The following is a 26,571-nucleotide window of genomic DNA, read 5'->3' as shown; positions in this document are numbered from 1 at the left end:
CTTTGTCCTCTCTTCCATCCGGCCATCGGAATCCAGACCATGTGGTGACTTGTCTGAGCCATTGGGCCAGTGGTTCGATCGCCAAGGCAAATAGGAGGGGGGAAAGAGGGCAGCCCTGTCGGGTGCCTCTGCCCAATGGGAAGGCTTTCGAGGTCCAGCCATTTACCCTAACCGTCGCCATTGGGGCTTCGTATAGGAGCCGTATCCAACCGAGAAAAGCCTCACCTATATTCATGCGTCTCATCACCGCCCATAAGCTTTCCCACACTACCGAGTCGAAAGCCTTCTCAAAATCAATAGCTAGAAGAGCTAGTGGCGCTTCTATGCTCGGGGCTTTTTCCAAGAGTAAATGTAGCCTGCGTAGATTCATTCTAGTGGATCTCTGCGGCATAAAGCCGCATTGATCCGGGTGGACCAATGTGGGTATGGCCTGTTGGAGTCTATTGGCCAGTGCCTTGGCAAGAATCTTCGCCTCACTATTAATAAGCGATATGGGTCGATATGACGTGCATTGGTCAGGGGGTTTACCCTGTTTCGGAATAACCACAATATTTGCTGTTCGTAGGTCCCTCGGGAGGGTGCCCAGGTCTTTGGCTGCTAGGAATAGTTCTCGAAGGGGGGTCGCCATTTTGTTACTGCCTAGTTTTTTCCAGGTCTCGGCCGGAAAGCCGTTAGGACCTGGTGTCTTCCCAGATTGTAACTGGGACATGGCCTCTGCGATCTCTGCTTCGTCCAGTTCTCTGTCTAGATGTGTTTTTTGCTGTTCCGAGAGGTATGGGATTGCGATCTCATCCAGCAGGGACGGATCCATTGGTAATGTCGGGGCAGCGTAAAGTGTGGTATAGAAGTTGGCGAATGCCTCCGCTATTTCTGGGTCTGTTTTGGCAGGGGTGTTGGGGTTCTCCGTTATCTGTCTGACATGCCGGTGCCCTTCCTCACGGCGTTCCAGCCAGGCCAGTAGTTTGCCGGCTTTGTCACCATACTCATAAACTCTGGTCCTGGTCTCCCTGTGCGCCTGTTTCGCATTATCTAACGCTGCGTTATGAAGAGTTGCTCTGGCTTTCATAAGGGAGCGGTGGACCTCGGGGCTGGGACTGGTGACATATCTAGTTTCCCATTCCTTTGCGGCTACCTCCGCCTCCGTGATTTTTTTGTTTTGTTCTTTCCTTTTATTACACGTCCATGCCATTATTTCCCCTCTAAGTACCGCCTTATGGGATTCCCATAGCGTCACCGGGCTTTCTACAGAGCCTGTGTTTATTTCGAAGAATTCGTCGGATTTTTCCGTAATGTGTTTCACGAACTCTGGCAGACCCAGGTAATAACTATTTAACCGCCAGGTCTTGGGGGGCAGGGGTTTATCCACCTGGAGCATTAATTCCAGGGGAGAATGGTCGGAGATACCGCGGGGAAGAAGTTCCGCTGTCTTAACCCTATATGCTTCGGGGGTCGGGAGGAAGAAGTGATCCAACCTGGACAGGGATCCATGAGCCCCTGAGTGGAAGGAGAACCCCTGATCTAAGGGGTGGAGGTCTCTCCATACGTCACTCAGCCCCAGAGCTGTTGCAAAGGTCGCTAATCGGGTGGGTTTATTTGGGTCTCGATTTCGTATATGAGTTCGGTCCCGTGTATTGCACATCACATCATTGAAGTCCCCTCCCAGGATCCATAAGTCTGGCTGTTGTTGTACCATCAGTGCCGTGACATCCCCTAGGAGAGTATCCCCCAGTCCCGGCGGGGAGTATATTGCCAGGATGGCCACCTTCTCCTCCCATAGGGTGCCCTCAACCAGCACAAAACGGCCCCTGGGGTCTAGTTTCACTTCCGACAGTGTAAAGGGGAGCCTCTTGTGTAAAAGAATCAGGACTCCTCGGGAACCCATCGTGTACCCTGCGTGATGCGCCTGGCGATAGTTCGTCCTGCGGAAAAATTGGCAGGTCGTGCCCGCTAGGTGCGTCTCTGTAAGGAGAGCTATGTCAGGAGAACGCCTGTTAAGGAATTGCATTATAAGTCGGCGTTTTATGCTTGAGCCCATGCCATTCACATTCCATGTGAGGAGTTTTAAGGATCTGTGCCGAGTATTAAGTTCCCTTGGGGCATGTGTTTCTTCATCTGAGCCGCCGTTATGTTGTTGTGTGGCCATTCCTGTCTACAGGTCTAGATTGTTGTATCGGATGTGTATGTGATGTATGCGGGTGTAAGGATGCGGTGGGCATGCCCTTCGGGTGCGTGGATGTTGGGCGTGAGGTGCATCTTAGCTTCTCGGTGGGAATTGGTTTGGTGTCGTGTCCCGGATAAATTTTAACATATAACAACTCCCCGTCCCCCCTCCCCATACTCCTCCCCAACATGAAGTATCTGTCGCCCGAACTTTACTGGCGCTAGAAAAACTATGCGGCCAGATTAACTTAAACTTAAACTGTTATTTCTTTCCCTCTGACCTACTACTCCTTACTGATTCAAGTGTCCGGAGCCTTGGGTCGGGGGCGTGGTGGTCGCCGGTGGTCTGTTGTGTTGCTTCTGATTAAGTACGTTGCGTTTGATCCTTCGTGCAGCGGCGGCTATGACCTCACTCTAGTGACTGTTCAAATAAGGAGGATGTCGCCATGGCCCACCTACTGGGCCGTTGGTTGATACGTTCTATCCCGGTTTCCATCTGATCTTTGGTTTTGCGATTGACTCTGTTAACTTCTTTCTGGGTCAGGGATCCCCATTTGGTTCGTCGTGGTTTCCCGGCGCGGGGTGTTGAGCAGGTCCATTCTCCCTTGGTCTTGGTCTCGGTCTTTCCCCCCGGTTTCGCTCAGTCCTGGTCCAGTCTCCCACGATGTGGGTTTCGGCCCATCTCCATGCCTCCTGTGGGTCAGTGAAGTGGATTGTCTTGCCTTCGTGTTGGATTTTCAACTGTGCCGGGAACAACAGTCCGTATTTCACGTTCATCGAGTGCAGCTTCCTTTTCAGATGTTCAAAGGACTGTCTGGCCCTCTGGACTTCGCGGGTGTAATCCGGAAAAAAGGCGATCCTGGAGCCATTATATGTTACTGTCCCTTGTGTCCTGGCCATCTGTAAAATGGCATCTCTATCGCGGTAATTGAGAATTTTTGCAATAACCGTTCTTGGGGGAGCTCCTGGAGTTGGTCGACCGGTGGGTACCCGGTGCGCACGTTCCACCGAGAAGAAATTCGAGAAGGTCTTTGGGGCGAAAAGGTCCGCTAGCCATTGCTCCAAAAAGAGTTCCATACTGGGGCCTTCTGTGCGCTCCGGCAGGCCCAAAATGCGGATGTTATTGCGTCGTGACCTGCCCTCTCCCTCCTCCACTCGGGCTTCTAAGGTTTTCAGGCGGGTTAGTGTTTGCGTGAGTTGTTGGTGCACACCCCCCATGTCGTCCTCCACATTGGATATTCGCTGCTCTGCTTCTCCTGTTCTAGAAGACAATTTTTGGAGGTCTTGGCGAAGAAATGAGACCTCGGTGGAGATAGCGTCCACTTTTTGTTCCACCGAGGAGCGTGAGTTGGCGATTGCCGCCATGACGTCTTTTAGTGAGAGGGTCTCTTCCATCGGGGGGGTGGTGTTTGTTTCAATGTTCTCCGCGGTTTGTGTCGGTTGTGAGTTTGTTGCATACTGATCCATGGTGCTCTGCGTTGCGTTCTTCTTGAATCTTTCCTTCCCCATGATGTGGGAGATCCTCAGGGTTATGGACGTGGGAGTTAAAGCGTCTTATCCTCCCACGGCGTCGTCAGGGCCTTCTCGCGCTACCCTGCCGCCCCTGCCTCACACCCGTTGTGTTGTTACTTGGTCGATTGTATCTTCGTCTTCCCCAGGGTCTCAAGAGCTTGTGGATTATGCTCGAAGCCCGACGCGTGGGGAGCACCTACTTGCTGTGGGTCGTCCCTTTTGTTGGCTTGTTAGTAGGGCAAAGGCACCGGGAGATATCACAGGCCAGTATCGGCGTTCGATGGCACGTCGTCGCGGCCTCACAGCCGTTTCAGCATATCAATACGCTCCCACTAGAGTCTCTCGTTGCGGGTCTGCCTGCAGCTGTGGTCCGGTGAGGGCGTCGGCTTACCAGAGAAATACACGGTACCCTCCCGTTATTCTCTCCTTGTCCTCAAGGCTTGCAATTGCACCGGACGCGCCGGACGCAGCCCAGGTTGTCCGCCCGGTTTGTTTGTGTGCGCGGTTGTGTCCGCGGTGACTCAGTTCTAGCCGGTCCGTCGCCCGCTTCTCGGGCCCTTGTCGAGGGAGTGGCGCAGGCTGGGTGGGGGTTATTCTCCCCCCCTCGGGTTCCTTCAGTGGATCGGGCTCGGGGCCTTCGCTGTGTCTCTAGCTACTCTCCGACGCGGCGGCCATCTTGCTTTGCCGGCGGGGTTTCCCTTCGTTTCTTCAATGCAGATATTTCGTTCACCGCGCCTCGTTTTTGGTCTAAACCTTGGTCGTTTGCTGTCGCCAGGTTCCGCTGCACAAAAATGTCTTTATTTCATCTGAACGAGTTCCTGAAGCAAAGGATTTTCCAGGATATTTCGGGCGGCCATGAGAGCGCTCTGGGATCACGTCTCCATTGCGCGCTCGCAGGCCACGCCCCCCCTCAGGGTGGCATGATTGACCGTATCAAAGGCAGAGGAAAGGTCAAGAAAGATGAGAACGGGAGGAGAGCTGGAATCGAGATTAGAAAGCAAGCATTCATGGGTGTTCAGGAGTGCAGTTTACGTGCCTCTGTCAGCGCCGAAGCCAGATTGGTGGTCGTGGAGACAACCAATAGATTCAGTGTGGTGGATACGCTTGGAGATGGCCAGCTCAAAGAGTTTGCTCAGGAAGGGGGTAATGGAGATAGGGTGGTAGTCTGCCGCACAAGAAGGGCCGGCACAAGGCTTTTTGAGGAGAGCGTGCACAAGGGAGTGCTTGAGGAGTGAGGGGAAGGATCCAGCGGTAAAAGTGATTGCAGAAATCGGCCAGGGCTGGAGCTAGGCAGACAAGCTCTGGAGGAGCAGGGGAACACCTGTTTGGATGAGACATGTATACAGACTTGTCTAGAGACCTCATCAGGTGTTATGGGAGAAAACGAGGAGAGTAGGAGGGGAAGGGAGTGCAGAGGGAGACCAAAGGAGGTCTGAGAGCGGGTGAGAGAAAATTGTAAGGACAAGATGTCTTGAGTTTTAGAAATGTAGGGAGATGCCAGAAAACTGCAGAGGGCCAGGGAAGGGAGACTGCAGTTGAGTTGGCAAGTTCCTTGCAGATTTTGAAAGTTTCAGCCGGTGTGGTTAGTGGCTGCAGAGATGCGAGCATGGATATAGGCTCTCTTTTTCGAGCAGATGGAGAGTCTGTATTGTCTTTGGAGGAGGCAGCAGGCCAGTTTGTGAGAGGATGTGCTCCAAGCCTGCCATTTTCATTCAGCTGCTCTGCACTTGCATTATAGAGTGGCCAGGTCTGAGTCATCCCAGGAGTTGCACTTGGAGGCACGTTTCATGCGGATCCTCATGACAGGGGCAAGGATGTCCAGAGTGTTTGAGATGGACAGTTGAAGGTTAGTAAGGACCGTGTCAGAGTGAGAGTCAGTGGCAGGAGTAGGAGGGGAGAGTGAAGGTGTAGGCAAAAGCGACAACTGACACTTGTTTCATAGGTCGAATGACAGAGGAGGCTGGCAATGCGGACGGGCTCTTAGCCGGGGGACCCAGGAGTCCAGGTGAGAGGACAGGAAAGCATGTTCCGACTAGGGGAAGAGGAGTAATGAGAGGGTTGGAGATGAGGATGTCTTAAGAGATGAGAGCATCCAAGGTTTGTCCGGCTGAGTGCATCAGACTAGAGGGAAGAATGAAAAGGGAAAGAGAGTCACAGAAGTTGCGGAAGAGCCCAGCGGCTGCATCAGGGGAGTCGAGGTGAATATTGAAGTCTTGGAGGAGGAGGCCAGGAGAGAAGAGGTGAGGTCAGCCCATTCTGAGAGGAAGTGGGAGACCTGGCCAAGGGGAGACACCAAGCCTGCAGACCAGGCATTCGAAAGAGTAGGCCTGTGTGGGTATTATAGTAGCAGGGACCCACTCATGGAAGATCAGGGCAACCCTGCCCCGACCCAGTTAGGTCTGGGCTTAGAGAGGCTCTTAAGTGAACTTAAAACTTGTGACAGAGCTGGCGGTGAACCACGTCATTATCAGGTTGTCCTCTCCTTCCCTCCACCATTGCCACCTTATACTACTGGGACCAAGGTCTCAAGTTTTGGGGATTTAAAGCCAGATCTCTTGCTGTTTATTGACAATCCTTATTTTTCACAGGGATTGATTTGGAGGCATTTGGGCACTGGGTATACAGTGGTCTCAAAACTCTTTCCCAGCTGTATAATTCTGGCTCACGCTTTACCCTTGGAGTAGGAGAACTGGAGAGTTTCTGATATATTCAAGTATGTAACTGATCTCTAGCCCAGTTGCCTGGGCTGATAAAACCCACCAATATTGACCTCCTGAAACTACAATTGCTGGGGATGCTTCTAAAGACCAATATTTCAAACTTTATAAACTGCTGGACAAAGCTGAAGTGATAAATGATCCCTTTTGGAGTCACACAATCTCTTACAGTCCCTTAGCAAAAGGTGCACATGCAAAGTTTGTTTCAGGTGGTGCTCCCATGGACGTCTAAATAGAATCATCTCTGCTTACTCTCTCTGTCATCGACAATGTGGCATACACATGGTGGTCTTTTCCCTGGGCACATATGTTTTCAAAGGAGGTGCTATCCAAAATAAAAGATATATGTGGTATTCAGATACCTGTAGATCCACTGACGGTACTTTTAGGTGATATGGAGCAAGGGGTTTATCTAGCTTCCTGCCAAAGAGCATATTTCATCTCCCAATTGCTTGTTGCAGCAAGACTGTCCTTGGCACGAGTCTTGAAGAAGCTTGAAGGCCCAACTCTTCTGGTTTATGGTCTTTGCATGGATTATTTTCCATCAAGGGTCCTTTTTTTATATATATCTTTTTTTTAAATGGGGGGGGTCTGTCCAAGCCCCTGTTTTTTACCCTTTAAACCCCCCCCCCCAATGAACTGTTTACCCTTTAAAAACATGCATTTGATGCATATTTTTTCGATGCAAATCCCTCCATGGAAAGTCATTCGATGAAAAGTCCCATCGATGGATTCACCAGATGCCAACTCTTCCAATTTCAGATGTAAAATATGGGATATTGTAGTGATGGAAAAAGTTACAGCACTGTTATCTAATCATTTTCCAAGAGACCTACTGACAAGGTCCCCATTGATTGATTATTCAAGGACTATATCCACCACACCTTTAAATCTTCTGTGCATCGTAATTTTTCCTTGTTTTCGTGAATGTGATGTAAGTGACCGTTAGTTGATATGAGAAATGCCTTTGAATCTAATCGCTGTGCTGGATTCCTGTGGGCATTTGTGCTGTGAAATTTTGGCTCAAATTGTCTGATGTAGCCTTCTCTAATATGGTCCCAATGTTAGATCTGACTTTGTACTCTTTTTTTTGCCTTCCAACTTTGACAAAATAAGATTCATTTTAAAAAAAAAAGGAATAATTATTCTAAATAGTAAAAATAAGTGAACCAACTGTTCTTTGTCTTATTTTGTTTTAGATGTACAGCAGTTATCGACAGCATAGGTAAAAGAATACAATGCAATTATTTCATTGTAGAGGATAGTTACCTTTCAGAAGAAAACTGTAAAAACATATCTTATAGGTAAGTGTAATGTTTCTTACAATATACATGTTCCTTTGTTTTCATTGATTTTGCTGGTTATTGGCATGCATTAGTGGCAAAAAACAATGTTCTATCTAACATGAAACACCTCTTTAATGTTTGGCATAATAACGTCATTAGTAGTTTAACAGAAATATCCTTGAACCGATCTGGCCTATTCATTTTTAGTTTCCCAGAATCATGCTGAGTTTCTAGTCCTGTAACCAATTGTTATACATGTATTATGATTTCATAAGTGTTGGGTAAATGAAATAAAAACAAATGATAAAACCTAGTGGTTAACTAGTTAGAATTGTCTCCTAAACAGTAGCAGTGGTATGCTGTGTTTCTTATAGACCACACAGTTACCACTGTAATGGGTTGTTGTCTCTAAATGTAACTGCCACACCAAGCATAGGGATGGCCAGCTCATGACACAATAAAACCCCTCTGCAGAAAGAGGCAAGTGTTTATTAACAATGAAAGGATCTCATCAAAGGATCAGATTTGCTTTGACAGTGTGTTGTACAGTAGGAGCATGATTACCCAAAAGTCCCATCGACCATTGGAGTAGTGCCGACATCAGTGGTCTGATACCTAACTGGAGTTGCTAAGTCTGTTTTTCATGCTTACATTTTGCCATCAAGATTTGAATTACTTTCTGATAAAAAAAAAAAGTGTAGTGCACCATGCGTGTTGCTATGACAACAGTCTTTTTTTTTTTAAACTTTATTTTTTGAGATTTTCATAGCAACAAAAAACAAGGACACCAACAAGGTGTGCTGTGGTAACATTGAGAAAAAGAAAGAAGGAAGAAGGCAAGCTGAAGAAAGGGGAGGAAACGAAGAGAACAGAGTAAAAAAAGGAAAAGGAAACAAAACACTTCCCGCCCTCGGGTCCGTCTACAAAGCCGCCTCCCCCCACCCGTGTCCATAACAACAGATAGCAGAACATTCCTGGTTAGGTGCCATTTAACCTAAGGTCATGAGTATACAGTGCCACTTAATCTCACAATTCTATTTCGAGTTCAGGTACTCTCAGTATCAGAAGGGGCTGAACTATTTAGCAGATATGCAATATACGGCCCCCAGATGTCAGGGGGTCGAGCATGTAATGGTAGGGTTCTTATGAATTCACTCTCTACGTCCTGACAATAAGTTATGTCTTTTTTCCAGTCTTTGATTTTAGGTAGAGGGCCCCGGCTCCATGCCATGGCGATTCGTCTACGGGCCAACACCAGGAGGAGGGCCACTAGTTTGTGGGATGTAGGTATTTTGTAAGGCTAAGGAGGGCTGCCAACAGTAACGGAGCAACCTGTTCACCGATAATGTCAGCAACAATCTTCAGAACTGAAACCCAAAAACGCTAAATTCCAGGACAGTTCCAGGCCAGATGGAAAAAATCGGCATGTGCCGCTGTACATCGTTCGCATTGGGCTGATGCTTCCGAGTGATGTCGATGCTTCTTGACAGGGGTATAATATGTTTGGTGTACAAAATTAAAGTGTATTAGTTTATATCGTGTATTCACTGCGACTTTTTGGGTTTGATGTAAGATATAAGACCAGTCCTCGGCGTCTGTAGAAATATGAAGGGCAGATTCCCATTTTTGCTGTGTTTTAGCAGGCGGCAACCCGGTGTCTGCCACTAGGGATTTGTAGAGCGGCGAGACCAACCTCCCCTCTCCCTCCGCCTGGATGGTATTGTGGAGCAAGACCCATGTTGGGGGTTGTTTAGGAAAAGAGGGGACATTTTTTTGGAGGGTATGGCGCAATCTGAAGTAGAGAAAGGTGTCTAGGGAGGTGTTTCCGCCCCTCTCTTTGGCCATTTGTGGCGTTAGAAAGGTGCCCTCCGGGAAAACGTCGCCGAAGGAATGAATATTAATCTTCGGCCCATATCAAAAATACTTTTTCATTCGTGAGCGGGATGCCCGGAATGAACCTGATCGGCAACAAGGGGGAATATCTTATGCTCACGCCGTACTTAGCAGCCATCTTTTTCCAGACTGTGTATGTGGACAGAACCGTGTTTAAGGTATTGTATGGAACTGGGATTTGGCTTATGATAACGGCACTGAGTAAGTAGGGTGAGGCCAGAGCTCGTTCCACCTGCACATGTGGGTGCACGAAGTGGGACGTATACCAGTGGCTTAAAAACTGCGCCTGAGATGCCCAATAGTACTTTTCTATGTGCGGGAGCGCAAGACCTCCTTTCGATGTTGGCAGAACTAGGGTGCCGTATGCCACGCGTGCAGGTTTACCTGCCCAAAGCAGTTCCAGGACTGCCGTTTTAACTTTCAGGAGAAAGGATTTGGGGAGGAGTAGCGGAATATTGGTAAACAGGTACAGAAGCTTGGGAAGGATGACCATCTTCGTTAGGGAGGTCCTGCCCCACAGCGTTAGCGGGAGCGTTTTCCACCTGTGTACTTGATCCTGAATAGAGGTAAGCGTGGAGACATAGTTATCCTTGTATATCTCGTGATAGTCACGTGACATATATATGCCTACGTAGCGTACCCTCGAGTTCTCCCATTTAAAACCATAGTCATCGGCAAATTGCACTGTATTAGGGGTCAGGGGAAATATCACAGATTTAGAGTGGTTAATTTTTAGTCCCGACATTTGCCCAAACCTCAATACCTCCCGCATTACCGGGTTAAGGTTCTCTTGGGGATTGTCGATAAATAAAATGACATCGTCAGCATAGAGGGAGACAATTAATTTGTGGGGACCTAATTTGAGGCCTCTGTGTATTTGGAATTCGCGCAGTCTAGAGGCTAAGGGTTCCCTAATAAGGGCAAAGATTAGGGCAGAGAGTGCTATGACAACAGTCTATCTTACAACTGAATGCCTTTAAAGGGAGCTCATAGCTACGGAGACATACGGTCCTTATAATAAATATTTCTGATTAGTTAAACTGCTAAGTGCTGCCCTCCTTACAAACCCTTAAGATATTCAGGCATGTCTAGAAACAGGCTATTAGCATATTCCCAACATCTGAGAATCAGAATGATGATTGCTGATATTTTTGTGGGGAAATGCTGAATATCAAGAAATCAGTTTAGTAAAATGTTAACCATGAGGCAGGTTGTGATATCCGAGACAGATTGCAGTCTGTGATAACACCCATAGCATTCCTTTAAAAAAAATGTAATGTAGGGTGGGTGACATAAATTGGTCCTGGGGATGGATAGTTAATATTATTGCTTTGTTTTTCAATATGCAAAGATACATATTTTAGACATTATTTTGTCCACCAGTTAAATGATATCTCTAGGTTCACATCTTGGGTTTGCTGCTTAACTCTCATTCAAATGTTATTTTTTTGTTTATTGAATGCAATCAATAATGCGTGAACAAAATGAGATACATTCACCAAGTATGGAAACTGTTGAGAATGCCAAACCCCACAGTCACATACCGCCACAAGTTGTTACTCATGTCTCAACATGCAGAATTAGGGAAAAAAACACATTACAGGTACCACACGTCGGGTTGGCCGAGGCAAAGGCAAGAGGTTGTGAGCGTTTAGGTCCCTCATTGGGATGGTAATGGGACATCACAGGAGACATTGGCGGAACAAGTGGCAATATTATGAAACAGGGTGAGGAGAACCAAGGGGAGAAGGCACTGGAGGAGAAGTTGGGGGAAGAGGTTAAGTATCTAAATGCATTTCATATGGATTCGTATTCCTCCCCTCGTTGCAGGAACTAAGTTTTCTCCTCAGCAGCTAGTGATACAAGTATTTCAATGCCTTCCTCGAGGAGGGCTTCCAGTACGGCCTTCAGTCTTTTAAAATCTCATTCTTAGCTGCTAAGTGTGTCCTGGACAGCCACTGTTTTGAACCATTTGTGAGGCCCAGGTTGCGCCCAGTTACATCTAGGAGTGTTAGTGACAACATAGTGTGTAACCAGTTCCACCCGGCAACATAGCTCCCTCCAGAACCTGGTAACTTTTTTACAATCGTACAAGACATGACAAGGGAGCCATTAGCTTTGCTACATGGCTAGCAGTTCTCCAAATCCAAAAGGCCACATATGTGCATCTTGGCAGGCAACCAGTATAGGATGACGAGTCTGAAGTACTGATCAACCTTCATCTTGGAGGTAATTGAGCAATCCTCAAACCGTACCTCCTAAGGGATTGGTTTGCTACATGTATCCCCCAGCACAGCTTGAATTGATCAAAAGTAGAAAGGTGAATGAGGCCAATCAGCTTATACAAGGCAGAGGCTGAGAGTAAGTACAAGCAGGTTTCTAACGGGAGAAAAGGAACCCGCTAAGGTTCCATCAGGCTTTCTGTCATTTTTTACAAACAGGGTAATGTAGACGGTTAGAAGGAGACAAACTAGAATTTCCCAATCTAAATTTATTTTATTGAAATATCAAATATCACTTTTCCTAATCTGTGATTTCCTAACTAACTTGGGTGCTCGTCAGTCAGTTGTGAACGCCAAAGTAGTAGTCTGTTGTGAGGGATCAGTAAAGCGAGGTAAACAGCTTGTGTTTTTATCAAAATTAAACATTTTATTAAACGTAAGAAGTGCAAATTAATCCTCACTAAATCTACTCTAACAAGAAGTTCCATCCCTATCCTAAGGGAATTACTCCTAGCATCAACAAAACTGGCCTCCACACCAAACATTAAAACATTCAAGGTAAAACATAAACAACATAAATAAGAAAACAACCAACAACCAGTGATTTGGATGACCTTCACCTGTCCTTGGTAGATCCCTTCCCCAGGATTGCTCAAAGTCAATTCCGCCCAAATATTCAAAAAGTAAAGTCTTGAACCAGTTCTCGTAAGTTCCGAATGAAATAAAAGGTCACCAAAAAAAATCCATGAGTAACAGTTCTTCAGCTTTCTGTTGAAAAGTTCCCCTTCCAGTTCCAGCCAAGAAAACCGCACCAATGGTAATCCTGGATATCCTCCTTCCAGGATTGTTTTGCAACAGTTCACAGAATAAAGAAACAACTTCTGCTTCAACAACTTCCTTTATAGGTCTGACCTCTGCTGTGTCTTTGGTATAATTGTCAGGATGCTTCTCCTTAGGGAGTTGACAACCCCCTTCTACTACTGTTACTGTGAGAACAGGCTTCTTTGTTCCACAGTAAACTGTGAAAAACCTGAGGGTGTCTCACCCACTAGTCCCCAGTGATCTCTCTCTCAGGTGGTCAGGGCACAGGCATCACCTTTGGATCCAGACCCTGGGGTGGACAAGTGCGGGAGGATCACCGGGGTGTGCGGTCTACAGGGAGTGGGGGTGAGATAGCCGACGGCGAGATGCGGTATTCCCCCCTATTTTCTATATCCAACCCATCGTTTATTTTAGGATGCTCCAAGGTCCCAACTCCTCCCCCTTTTTTACACAAACACTGGGCCGAGGACGAGGAGGACTGAGTGTAACAACATTAACTTTCACACATCGTACTGGCGCTGTCCCGCTAATCTGGTCAGGCAAAGTCCGGCACTTGATTCTATATGCTGTGAGAAACCAGACGATGTCTCCCTGACTAGTCCCTGGGGATCTGTCATCCAGGTGGCCAGAACACAGCCATCGCTATTGGATGCAGTTCCTGGGGGTGGACCAGTGAGAGAGGATCACCTGGATGCGGGTCCTCGGGGAGTGGAAGTGGGACACCGACGGGTGAGACGCAGTATCCCCCTTCCTATAACACCTTCTCCCCATCCTACCCCATAGGATATACAAACACTCTACTGCCTGGCCCTCTTGCCCCCTTTTCCAACTCTAACACTTTTGCACATCACAAAAGACGACGGACAAACACCAGAGCCGTTTACCTGACTTGTCCCAACGCACAACGGTCAGGCAATTGACCAGAATCACACACACCAGACGGCCCTGTCCCTTGTCACCGGGATAAAAGGTGGCGCATGAGAGCACCATACGAGCAAGGCAGACTGCACAACGAGACAGCTATCCGGGCATGGCAGTTCAAGAGGAGGAGAAAGACAGTGCAAACAGTGAGGGCGACAAGGGGAGAAGTGACCTTGCCCTTTCCGATCAATGCCTTTGAGACCTCCATGGAAGGAATTGTAAGACCGCGAACAATAGCCCAAGTGTGTTGCAGCAGATGTCAGCGGTACACGGAGCGCGCCTACGCTTATGAGCAGAACAGAGGGAGACGCCTGCTACTGTGGTACCAGCCTTGACTCCCGATACAAAGAAAGCCAAGCGGTTCATCACAGCCAGTGAATTGAGGGGGCAACTGATAAAGAAATTGGCAAATGGCTGATTGCGGAATGTACAAAGAACTGTTGATGTAAAAGGGAAAAGCCAGCTGCAGATGAGCCAGGCACCACGTGGGTGCTCACTTGAGAAACTCTGGGAGATTACCCGATTGTCGAAACTACTATGACCAGAAGGCCTTAGGAAAGGTGAGAAGAAGTAGGTCAAAGTGGTAATACAGGGGGGTCTAGTAAAAACCTCTGTACAGTCGAAACTCTTCGACCGGCATATGAGCGTGAATAAGGGAAGTGAATCCCAGATCGTAAGCAAGTAGAAGGAACTGTGAGATTGGCAAGAGTGAACCCGAAAGAGGGATGCCGATGGAAAACGGCAAAGTCTAAAGTTCCCAAGAACAGTGTGTTGCCATGAGTGAACCCGGCAGACGGTTGTCCACCTTGAACTGTTTAAAACGCCATTAAGATTCGTGAATACCAAAGAGGTGGATCCAGGGGAAAAAAAGCATCACCCAAAGTACAAGCAGAAAGGAACTTTTGTTGTTATTTTGAATGCATCAGGCCCTCGAAGGCAAGAGACTTTTTACAGAGCAAGATACTTGGCCATCGAAGATCCTGATAGCTAAAAACGGAACTGTCGTCTCGTGCTGGGAAAGCTCGAGCGTTTGCTGTGCTCCAGAGTCTCACCTTGTCCCATGCTCAAAACGTATTATTTATAACACTTCTCTATTTCTTGTGTGCCCTATCCGACACTCTTTTGTATTTAGCATAAGGATTGGCAATAGGTTTTTCTTAGTGTAGGCCTTTTTATTTGACAAGACGCCACTAGGACTACCTTATTTTTGATTTGATGGACGTATCTTGCTCACATCTTAGGTTTAGACTACGTGTTTTCCTACCCTACCTATACAGTTAAATAAACAGCCTTGCACTGTGATCACTTGTGTCCGTCTATTCTTGATACCATGCCTTCCTTACAGCGCGTATGCCTGATACCAATTAGCTCTCCTCATATGAATAAAAGGCAGCACCCAAAGACACACTCTAAGCAAGGCGGAACACATGAACAAGCAGGGCTTCCGAAGACAAAGGCAAATTATTGGGGCAGAGCGACAGACCAAGGAGTGAGAGCATCGGGTCGGAAACCCCCAGAGTTCCCTACTGGAGTTCGTTTCCTCCGGCAGGCCGCAAGAGATGTGTGGAGAAGGCCAGATCCTGCAAATGGAAACTGTGTTGTGTTTCAAGGACGCCAGCAACCCTCCCAGGTGAACGGCAGAGTTGGGGAGGCGAGAATATGTCTGTGTTAATAACCTTGACTCGTGAATTGGAAGTCGTAAAGCAAAGAAGAAACGCACACAGCCGGTGAGTTTGCAAGCGACCTGAAAGATCGTTGTGTGTTAAAGTTTGAAATATAACACGTGGCTATCTCAGTGATGACATGGAAATGGGTTACTATAACATTGATGTGGAATGATATGTGGTGAATAGATTTTTGTTAAGCAGTGTTAGGCAGAAACCTGTGCAGTTCCCTCTGGGACCACTGCAAAAGATTTAGGACTACAGGTGTTTGCCACTTGGTAGCAGTCTGTACCACACAGATTCACTTGGTAGCTGTGGCTGAGCAGTCGGACTTCCCTCAAGAAGAGTTAGGCAGTATACAGGGTATTCACAATAGGTCAAGAGAACACAATAGAACAAGTAAACACTGACCAGGGCTTGGTGTAAAAGAGAGATAATTATTTCTGATGTTTGTTAATCTGCTTAGAATCACATGCTGTGCATAGGTCCGACATCCAGTGGTCACTGCGGAGTATTGCATTTTGTTTTTCGTAGTCGAAAAGGGGACTTCGACAAGGCGTGTTTGTAACACTATCCCTATAGTGACGTGCATTGTACCCACAATCCCTCACGCGTCGAGGTCCCTCAGATTGTTTTTTTCCGCCCAGTTTCTGGTCGCCTTTCGCGGAGCTCCTAGAGAGACATTGCTAATACTTGCCACGGACCTCGGTCCTTTGTTATACTTAATATATTATTAACGATCCCTCCCCTCGACGTTAGCTGTGAAGCTGTTTCTCCGCCGAACAGATTTTCGACGGAGAGGAAGAGCGGAGGAGATCCTTCGGCGCTGCCGAACACGTGGCCTGGCCTCGACGGCCAACATACAGTAGGGAGAGTGGGGGTTCGAACTTTTATCTTCTCTTTGAGAATGTCTTTCTTTCTCCCCTTTCTTTCCCTTGGGGTTGTTATCGCCAGCTATTATTGCCTCAGCTATGGAGAGGACACCTTTTAAGTTCTGCCCACGCTGCAGGTGCAAATATACTTTGAAGGATAAGCACAAGCTCTGTAATCGTTGCTTGCCCCTCGATCACAAAGAGAACAGCTGCGCAGCCTGCAAGCTCTTGAAACCTAGAACCCTTAAAGAACGAAGGGTTAAAAGGTGGGCGGACTACGCGATGTCGAAGTCAGTTTCCTCACCCGCTGCCGCTATTACTGAAAGTGACGAGGAGGGCGATAACTCGACGTCCGTTGCGGAAGTCATGAACCCCCAGAAGGAGCGTTCCCGCTCCTCGACGTCCATCCCCGGCCCCGACGGGCTCGGCTCACGCCCTGCTTATGGGGATGAACACCCCGGCGACAAGGACGCACATAAACCCCATAAGGCTAAACATACAACCCACGGCTCTTCTTCGTCGAGAACGAAGGATCCATCAGCGCCGAAGGGGACGCAGGGCACTCCGGCGTCTACCGCAGACCGTAAAGGTCTCAAGCCCCACCCGCAAACGCAGCCGCGACCAGCGATTGGGCTTTCATCTAACACGGGCGCTACCCCAAAAACATCCGACGTAACGCTCCATAGAGCGGCCGTCGAGGTACAACGCGCAACGCACACAACGTCGACACCAGAGCCCTCGACTGACAAACTCGTTGTCGAGAGCCTAGCGAGAATTGTCTCCGAAGACAAACGTGCGCGGACGACGAAACAAACGTCGAATACCGCGACGAAAAAGCACAAAAGTAGCCAAGAACTGCCCCTTTCATCTAAGGACGCTTCTGAGCTACCGGAGGGCTTTTCAGAAGGAGACGGTAACCTCTCGTCGACGTTGTGGAAGCGTTCGAAGCGGTTCGAAGGTGAAAACACAGATTTCCCCCCTCTAGACTATTCAGGGGTACCCCATGAGACCCTTGAAAGACTCCATTTTTGCATGGAGAAAATGGAAAGGTTTCTAGGAAACCAAGACCCACCCACTCACAAAAGACAAAGAGAATGGCCCCAGGATGACCCTAGAGTCAAGATTCCTAGGCTGGTTCCCCCTTCCACAGATGCATATGACCTCACTGAGGAGGAGCAATACCTTCAGGAAGATGAGGAGTGTTTGGGTGGGCAAGAAGAAGAACTTGAGGAAGAGGGGTTCGAAGAAGATCCTTGCACTAATTTCGAAGAGGATACAGCTACATCGCAGCCCTGGCAATCCCCGTCAGTGCAGCCGTGGCAATCCCCATCAGTGCACTCAGACCCTGATGCCTTTCACCCTTCTCCTCTCAAAGATTCACATATTGGGAACTCCTCTCCCATAGATGACCAACCTTCCCTCAATGCACTATTGCGCAAGGCAGCAGCGCATTTTGAGCTTGACACAGGGGAAGCTCTTCCAGACATAGACTTTGTAGAAAGAGTTATTAAAGAAAAAGCCCCTGTTAGCCAGTCTATTCCACTCCTGGCTTCTATTAAGAGAAGAATTTCTCCTTCCCTTTCTAATCCAGCTTTAGTAAGAGGGGTCAACCCTAGAATAGAAAAGCTCTTCAGCCCTTCATCCTCTGACCCTTTATACATCAGAGGACACTCTATTCCGGACTCCCTTGTAGTTACCAACACAAGGAAAAGAGCAGGGGTACCAGTATCCACTAGTGAATCACCACCTGACAAAGAAGGCAAGAAGCTGTATGCACTTGGGAAGAGAATCACGACCTCCGCCGCCTTCTCTACTAGAATTGCTAATAACAACTCCCTATTAGCTAGCTACGCAGATGCACAGTGGAGCAAGCTGCGCAGCGAGGCAGAGGACGCACCTGAACCCCTGCGGTCACGTCTGCTAACTGTAATATCAGAAGGAACACTTGTAAACCAGGGCATCGTTAAGAACTCCCTAGATGCCGCTGAGACTGCTGGCCGATCCCTGGTTCAGGGAATACTTCTCAAACGACACGTTTGGCTACGCAATTCAGGTTTTAAACCGGAAACCCAAGCCTCCCTCATAAATAAACCCATTGAACAGACGCATCTGTTTGGGAAGGCAGTTGATGAGGCACTAGAACATGCTAAGAAAGAGTTTGATACCATCAAGACTCTTGATCAAATATCTAGACCCCCTAACAGGCGAGGCTATGGTAATAGACGCTCCTTTCGTGGCCAAAGACAGCAGCAAAACCAACAACAATGTTACTCTGCTACCAACTGGCCCTCTAACCAGGGTAACACCCAGTTCAGTCAAAGAGGCCTACGCCGTGGCAGAGGAAGAGGTCGTAGCTCCAGCCCCAGAGGTTCCACGTCCAATACCAGCAAATGACCCGAAGATTCGGGTCCCCTCCCATGCATCACCGGTCGGGGGCCGGCTAACATCGTTCCTATCAGCATGGGAGGGAATATCGTCAGACCGATGGGTATTATCAACCATAACCCACGGATACTGCATAGAATTCAACGGTTACCCGAAGTACAAACCCCCACGAAACCAACGCAGATCACCGGAGCACCTCACCATTCTTTTACAAGAAGTAAAAGAACTGCTGAAAAAAGAAGCAATAGAACCTGTCCCCCTATCTCAGGTAACAGAAGGTATTTATTCAGTGTTCTTCCTTGTACCCAAAAAGGACTTAACCATGCGCCCTGTATTAGATCTGCGCCCAGCGAACAACTTTGTCAAACCACAGAAGTTCCGTATGGTAACCTTGCAGGAAGTAATCCCACTGTTATCACAGGGGGATTACATGACAACGCTAGACATGAAAGATGCATACTTTCATATTTTAATGTTGCCAGCACACAGAAAATACCTCAGGTTCAAGATAGAGAACAAACACTACCAATTCAGAGTACTACCCTTCGGGATAGCTTCTGCTCCAAGAGTATTCACAAAAGTACTGGCAGTAGCAGCGGCCCACCTGCGAAGGCTATCCATCCCAATATACCCTTACCTCGACGACTGGCTCATAACCGGGGATTCTTACGAAACATGCTTCTCCAATACCCAAAAGACCGTAAACCTTTTGTACCAACTGGGCTTCTCCATCAACGAAAAGAAGTCCAGCTTAGAACCCAGCCAAACCAAACAATTTTTAGGGGCTCTAATTCAAACAAAGGACGGCCTCGTCTTCCCCTCCAACGAGAGGGTCCAAAACATGCTGTTTCAGATCCCCCATTATGTAACAGGTCGGGAGGTGACGGTACGCAAAGCTTGCGCTTGCTAGGGATGATGGCATCATGTATTTATTTGGTACCTCACGCGCGTCTGCGCATGCGCCCAATGCAGGAGTGGCTCAACAGCCAGTGGTGTCAGGCCAGCGGACAATGGGACGATCTAGTGGTGGTCTCGCAGGCCTTAGTACTTTCGCTGAGGTGGTGGACAAAAGAAAACCTGCTAATAGGGAAGACTTTTGCCACACCCGCGGTAGAAGCCACTCTAACCACAGACGCATCCCTCACAGGATGGGGGGCTCACCTATCCCATCAGACTGCTCACGGAGCGTGGACTCCGAGCTTAGCATCCAAACATATAAACCTGCTGGAACTTCTAGCAGTGTTCAAGGCACTGAAAGCCTTTCAGAAACACCTGCAAGGAAAGACAGTGATGGTCCTCACAGACAGCACCACAGCCATGTACTACCTCAACAAACAAGGGGGCACTCACTCTCCAGGACTGTCCAAACTGTCCCAGAATATATGGAAGTGGGCTCTCAGACACAACATGTTTCTACTATCGCAACATGTACCAGGGGAACTCAATCTGCTAGCAGACAAGCTCAGCAGAGACTTCCCACTGCCCGAAGAGTACGAATGGCAATTGCACGAAAACATCGTCTTAGACGTCTTCACGCAATGGGGATTTCCGGAAATAGACCTGTTCGCAACTATGGAAAACTCACAATGCCAAAGTTACGCCTCCAGGTACCCCCAGAACCAATCCAAGGGGAACGGTCTGTCGATTCAATGGTCAGGGAAATTTGTTTACGCCTTTCCCCCGACTCCCCTTCTCAACAAAGTGGTGCACTAGATGCACCAGGAGCAGGTTACCATGATACTAGTGGCCCCAATGTGGGCCCGGCAACCTTGGTTCGCTCACTTGATGGAGATGTCCCTATCTCCCCCAGTGAAACTTCCCTGCCCATACAACATGCTGTCACAAGACAAGGGCAAGACACTGCACCCATGCCCTCAGACCATGAACTTAGCAGCCTGGCTCCTGAGATCGTAGAATTTGGCCATTTACAACTCCCGCAGAGATGTATGGACATCCTCAGGGAAGCCAGAAAACCAAATACTCGCCACTGCTATGCTAGCAAATGGAAAAGATTTGTCATCTGGTGTACAAATAGGAGCATCAACCCAATTGACTGCTCTCCTACTGACATTGTCCTATACTTGACCCATTTACTGGATTCAGGTCTAGTGTTCAATTCTATTAAAGTCCACCTAGCGGCACTTTCTGCATACACCACTTCCCAACTTAAAGTGTCGTGGTGGAAGATACCAGTTATCAAAGCCTTCATGGAAGGGGTAAAAAGAATACACCCTCCAATAGCTAACCCAGCTCCCGGATGGGACTTAAATGTGGTACTTTTTAGACTCATGGGCCCCCCTTTCGAACCCATGCACAAAGCAACTCTTAAAGACCTCACTCTTAAGACTGCTTTCCTAATAGCTATCACCTCCATTAGGAGAGTAAGTGAACTACAGGCTCTTTCTGTACTAGACCCCTTCGTAACAGTTCACAAAGATAAAGTGGTTCTACGCACACACCCAAGGTTTGCACCAAAATTCATCTCAAAATTTCATGTAAACCAGTCTATAGAACTACCAACGTTCTTTCAAAACCCTTCCAGCTTGGGAGAAAAAAGTCTGCATACACTAGATGTACGCAGAGCAGTCATGTTCTACATGGAAAGAACCAGACCACTGAGAAAGACTAATCAGTTCTTTGTCTCTGTGGCAGCAGGAAGAGAAGGAGATGCAGTTTCAAAGTCCACTATTTCTAGATGGATTGTTCTATGCATCACTCTCTGTTACACTCTTGCTAAGAGAGAACTACCCTTCAAGCCAAGAGCACATTCCACTCGAGGCACTGGGGCTTCCATAGCATTCATTGCAAATGTTCCCCTTGAGTCCATCTGCAAAGCGGCTACCTGGAGTTCTGTGCACACCTTTACAAAACACTACTGTCTAGATACACACTCTAGATCTGACTCCCAGGTGGGACAGGCAGTATTAAGACATCTTTTCTCTACTGTTCCTTCTCATAACCCACCGCCAACTCCGGGTACTGCTCGCTAGTCTATGCACAGCATGTGATTCTAAGCAGATTAACAAACATCAGAAGACAATGCATTACTTACCGTAAAAGCATTTCTGATGGTTGTATCTGCTTAGATTCACATGCGCCCACCCTTCCTCCCCGCTCGGATGGAAGGAACATAGACACCTTTTTTATATATTCTCTCTTTTCTGTACTCACTCACGTCTAGAAGGCTCCCTCAGGGCAGAAAAATACAAACAGAGGGACCTCGACGCGTGAGGGATTGTGGGTACAATGCACGTCACTATAGGGATAGTGTTACAAACACGCCTTGTCGACGTCCCCTTTTCGACTACGAAAAACAAAATGCAATACTCCGCAGTGACCACTGGATGTCGGACCTATGCACATCATGTGAATCTAAGCAGATACAACCATCAGAAATGCTTTTACGGTAAGTAATGCATTGTCTTATTTAAAACCACATCTAGAAAAACACACAGGCACTAATAGTAAGCAATTCAAAAACACGGTCACTAAAAGATATACACTCCCTTAAAAGAATATTAGCCAAGTCTTAAGTAAAGCCCCACTTATTTTCAGACAGCAGAGAGCGCTTAACGTAGATGGCGCTCTAATAATTCGGTTTAAAAAGGGAGAGAAAAGCAGAGAATAAATTGAAACAGATCCCAACACTTTTTCACAAACACCACAAGAGAGGAAGGCAAAGTAACACCGTGAATTCAGAGTCAGTAGGCCGGATCCGCTTTAAGAGGATCAAAACGAAATGTGTCCAAGGTCACACGGTTGCAGTGCACAAGAGTCTTGTAACGGTTCAAAAACGAGTTGGACCAAGGAAAGGGACCAGTTAGAGGGTCAAGGCGGCCAGCCCAGTCCAGAAGGTTAAGGGGTTATTATTACCTTGTAGCAATCTTTAGTAAGGGAGGCCTGACGGACACGGTACATTAAAGTGGTGAGAACACTCCAGTGGGGGCAGTTGTTCCTGGCAGCGGATGCAGGTCGGTGCTTCGTCTGGGGGAAGAGAGGATCTCGTCGGGGAGGAAGACAGGAGTCCGTTGCACTGCCAGGGAAGAAACCAGCCGCAGAGTTTCTCAGGTACAAGGAGTGGTCCGTTGATTAGCGGTTCAGTGGTAAGTGGCTATCCGGCTGCCGGGGTGCTTGGCACGGGCAGTTCGACCACAAACCGGTCTGGGGTGCGAAGAGAAGAAGGTAAACTGGTTGTGCCCACCAGTCAGGGGAAGAAGCCTCTGCAGCCGGGAGATCTTCTCTGTCGTCGGGAAGTGGTGAGTCGGTTCCGCAGGGTTCCACCGGTGGTGTCGTCGTGGTAGGTCGGCTCAGCTTCTCCCTCGTCGGATTCTCAGGTCCTGTGGCGACTTCTGAAGTTCCAGTCCCAAAAGCCCTGCTTTTATGCAGCATACCCCCATTCACTCAGCCTAGCTGTCAATCAAACCTGCTAAGTGGTGAGCCGGCCGGCTCACCACTTGGGCCAATCACACAAGAGTGCGACTTGAGTTACCAAGGTAACTCAGTCCAGGGTGACTAAACCCCCTCCCACACCCCCTGTGGTACCCAGACAGAGTGGCACCACTTTTGGAGGCTTCTGTGGAGAAGCCAGCCAAAAAGTGGAACAAAGGGCTCGACTTGGGTTGGAGTCACAGAAGAGAACACAAACGCCATTTTAGAATCGAGTCCTGGCAAAAAATACCAACCGGTGAATTAATATTAATTAAATAAACCGGCGGTATGTTCGAGGCTATGAGAATTAAATAAATAAAGTTGATAGCCTCGAACAATGAGAAAATCCCATAGGGAAATATTCGTGGTCGAATATAAAAAGTAGTATCTACTGCCAACAGCCAAAACTCGATCAGGGGGGACGGAGACGTGCCCCCTCGACTAACAGACCCCGGGGCAATCGAATTGCCCCGACCAGTACGTCCACAATATGATGGTTTGTACCGGTTTCTGTTAATAATTTGGGACTAGTAAAGCCAATGGTGACTTTACATGCCCTGGAAGACAGTAGTCAGTCCCAGGGTATGGAGTCTATGGTGGGGTGTCACTATGACACCCCTGTGTTACTGCACGGAGGGTGCTGTGTAACACACCTAGTAAAAACACAGGAGTAAAGGACCCCATAGCCCATAAAACACATTAACAGTCAAAGGAACACCATAAATCATGTCCAAGAGTGGGAGAAAAAGAGTCTCACTCTTGGCAGGAGAAATAAACAAACTCCAGAAATCCAGCAAAGCTGCTGGGGGACTCACTAGGTTAGGAAATTCAGCCTAAAGAGAGAATTCTCTCTAACAGGCAGTGCCTTAGAGCCCTGAAGATGGACGAATGTCCGAAATGCATTGGCAATACTAGATTGGGCACTGACTAGGCAGGCTATGAATAAATAGCAGATGCTTTTTGAGAAAAATGAACGCTAAGTCAATCTATTCTTTACAAAATAAGCTAATCTATATCTAAATAAATTAATTTATATGAACAAGCTTAATTTGCAACTCTTGATTGGGAGTCAGGAGTGAGCACGCTCAGGAACGGATTGTGATCTGTTCCTTTTTTTCTAAAAGTTTGAAAGAGAAACATTTTATTACAAGCGAAGGCTGCACGCGTGTGAATGAGACGTGAGGAAAGGCAGACCTGTGAATGAACTTTGAAGTAAAAGGCAGCTGCGAGTTCAACGATACTAAGTAACAGAGTGGTCCGGTGAAATGAAGTAGCCAACTTGAAAGTCTATGTGAAAGGTACATTGTTCGAAGGAAGAAAGCGAATATATAGCAAAGGGATATGGAACAGTTTAATTCCTAGAAAGAAGAAAGTAAAAGTTGAACTATAAATTTTGAGTCGAAGTGGTCCTGCAGTGGTCTGAAAAGTAAGCCACGCTCAATCGAAAGCCTTTGACACCCGAAAGTGGTCCTAGCCTGACACAGGGAGAACCAAAGTGAAGTAAGCTTGGGGAAGGTAGCCCCCCCACCCCCTTGCAAGTTTGTGTTGAATTTTATCATGAGCGGTCTGAGCCCGGCAGATGGGGACCATTGTGAACTTTTCGGTTAAAAGAGACTGAAATGTGGAAGCACAAACGGGCCTCGATCCTCTTTCCGGAACAGTATTTCTGTTGGAAGCCGAGCCAGAGTGTGTCATCCTGCCTACAGGGACAACCTTACTCTGTGAGGTCTAATGTGGAGAGGAGAGCTGGTACAGCCACATTTATTCGTTTGAACACTGATCTTTCCATTTGTATACATTTCTCCTTTATTCACTTTTTTGTACAAGAGATAGGGCAGGCATTAGGTTTTGTTAGCTTAGGCCATTTTGATTTGACAGAATCGACTAGGACTGCGTTATTTACTGTTTGATGGTTGAGACTACTCCCATCTTAGTTATAGGGCAGACTAGGAGTTTCTCCAACCCCAAACATTTGTAGGTTTAACACATTGTATCCATTGTGTCAGTGCCATACTTGTGATGCCATGCACCTCCCCTACAATACCTACTACTTCAACCAGCTTTAGGGTAAAATGCACCAACCGTATTATACACAACCACAGTTCTGTCAGTTTAACTCCAACTTGATACTTTAGAATTGTAAGGTGCTTTAAAGACCAGGCTCAGTGACCTCCGCAGGCACTCTTCTTTCCTAGGCTATAAGAAAAGAAAGGGCAGCCTCTTTGCCTCTTCTGTCTGTCTTATTGCCACCAATTTAATCTGCCTCTACTTCTAGACTGCTCCTCTTTCAACTTCAACTGTCACAGCATCACAGATTGTTCACTCAATCTTCTTATAAGCTCCCAGCTCCCTTCCCCAACTTAATTCACACCTTCATTGTTCCAGTAGTTACCCTAAAGCTGTATTGCCCCACTTCCAGCTTTAGATAACAATGTCACACTTGTATCAGAGGACACTGGACCTTTAACAACTTTAACAACCTCCGGGTGAATAGGTCTCAACAGGGCTGTTTTCAATATAGAAATATAGAAAGGATTTGCCTACTTGCTTTGGCAATGCTTGTTCTTTTTGTCAGTAAGAAACGTGTTTTGGATGTTACAAGGATCAATCTTCAAACTAGAATCGAAGTCATCTTCGAAAACTTCGAAGACTTTGAAGACACCCTCGAAAACTTCGAGGGATTTGCCATTTCCTTCAAAGCAGATGGAAGAGGAAGAAAGGAGATTCACTCCTTTGCCCAGATCAGACTTTTTCAAATCTGTGTCAGCAATCTATGAAGTCTGCTTCAGAAGAAGACGAGGTTACTCCTTTGGGAGTTACTTATGGTACAAGACAAGTTCCTGAGGAACTTATTGACCAGGAATCTATAATGAGAGACCTGAGTGATACTCTACATTCTGCCAGTGGAGTTGACACATCCCCAGAATTAGAGTTCGCCAAACCTGATCCTGCAGAGCATGTAGATGCTGGGTACAGGGGTCTTATGACCAGGGTAGTTGAATATATGGGTTGGGGTAATACTTCACCCATTTTTTAACAAGATGACATGACGGATATAATCATCAAGGGACCTCAGAAAGTTCCTGTTCTCCCTTTTCACAGGGCCCTTCAAAGGACTGTGGAGAAAAACTGGGAGAAACCAGAAACTATTGCTGCTGCAGATAGCACTTTTCCAAGAAAATATAGACCAGTTGGAACAGATCCTGAATATTTGAATAAACATCTGACTCCAGAGAGTTTAGTCATTCAGGCAGCATCTACCTCAAAACAAACTGCTTATCCAACTATCCCTCCAGATAGAGAGGATAAAAAAATGGATGCCTGGGCACGTAAAGTTTTCACATCAGGCAGTATGGCACTCAAATCGGCAATTGTCACCTGTACCCTAGCCAGGTTTACCCATACCCTGTGGGACTGTATTTCGTCGGCGACTGATCATATTCCGGAAGGCGAGGAAAGGGAAGGCTTCCTGAATATAGTCAAAGACGGGAAGGAGGCAATGGGACAATGTCTCCAGTCTGGACTGGATACTGCTGATAGTATCAGCAGATCCATGGCTGCAAGCGTTGTGCTATGCAGATTTGCGTGGTTGAGGAAGTCGGGTTTTGCACCGGACGTGCAAGCTAGACTCCTCAACATGCTCTTTGATGGCTCGAGGCTCTTTGGCAGAAAGGCTGATGAAAGCCTGG

At 47.4% G+C, this 26,571-nt stretch overlaps 1 protein-coding gene across 2 annotated transcripts in view; it reads left to right on the top strand.

Moving 5' to 3' along the window:
* CHM (CHM Rab escort protein) overlaps positions 1 to 26,571 on the top strand; it is a 1,673,681-nt gene that overhangs the window by 1,136,768 nt on the left and 510,342 nt on the right. For both annotated transcript variants that reach the window (XM_069612935.1, XM_069612936.1), the window contains one exon: positions 7,589 to 7,693. In XM_069612935.1, coding sequence (XP_069469036.1) covers positions 7,589 to 7,693 — 105 coding nt within the window. The remainder of the gene's footprint in view (positions 1 to 7,588; positions 7,694 to 26,571) is intronic.

Source organism: Ambystoma mexicanum, chromosome 5p (genome assembly GCF_040938575.1).
Source record: "Ambystoma mexicanum isolate Mex_15411 chromosome 5p, UKY_AmexF1_1, whole genome shotgun sequence".
Lineage (NCBI taxonomy): Eukaryota > Metazoa > Chordata > Amphibia > Caudata > Ambystomatidae > Ambystoma > Ambystoma mexicanum.
The sequence above is the reverse complement of the archived record's forward strand: the minus strand, read 5'-3'. Positions and strand labels throughout refer to the sequence as shown.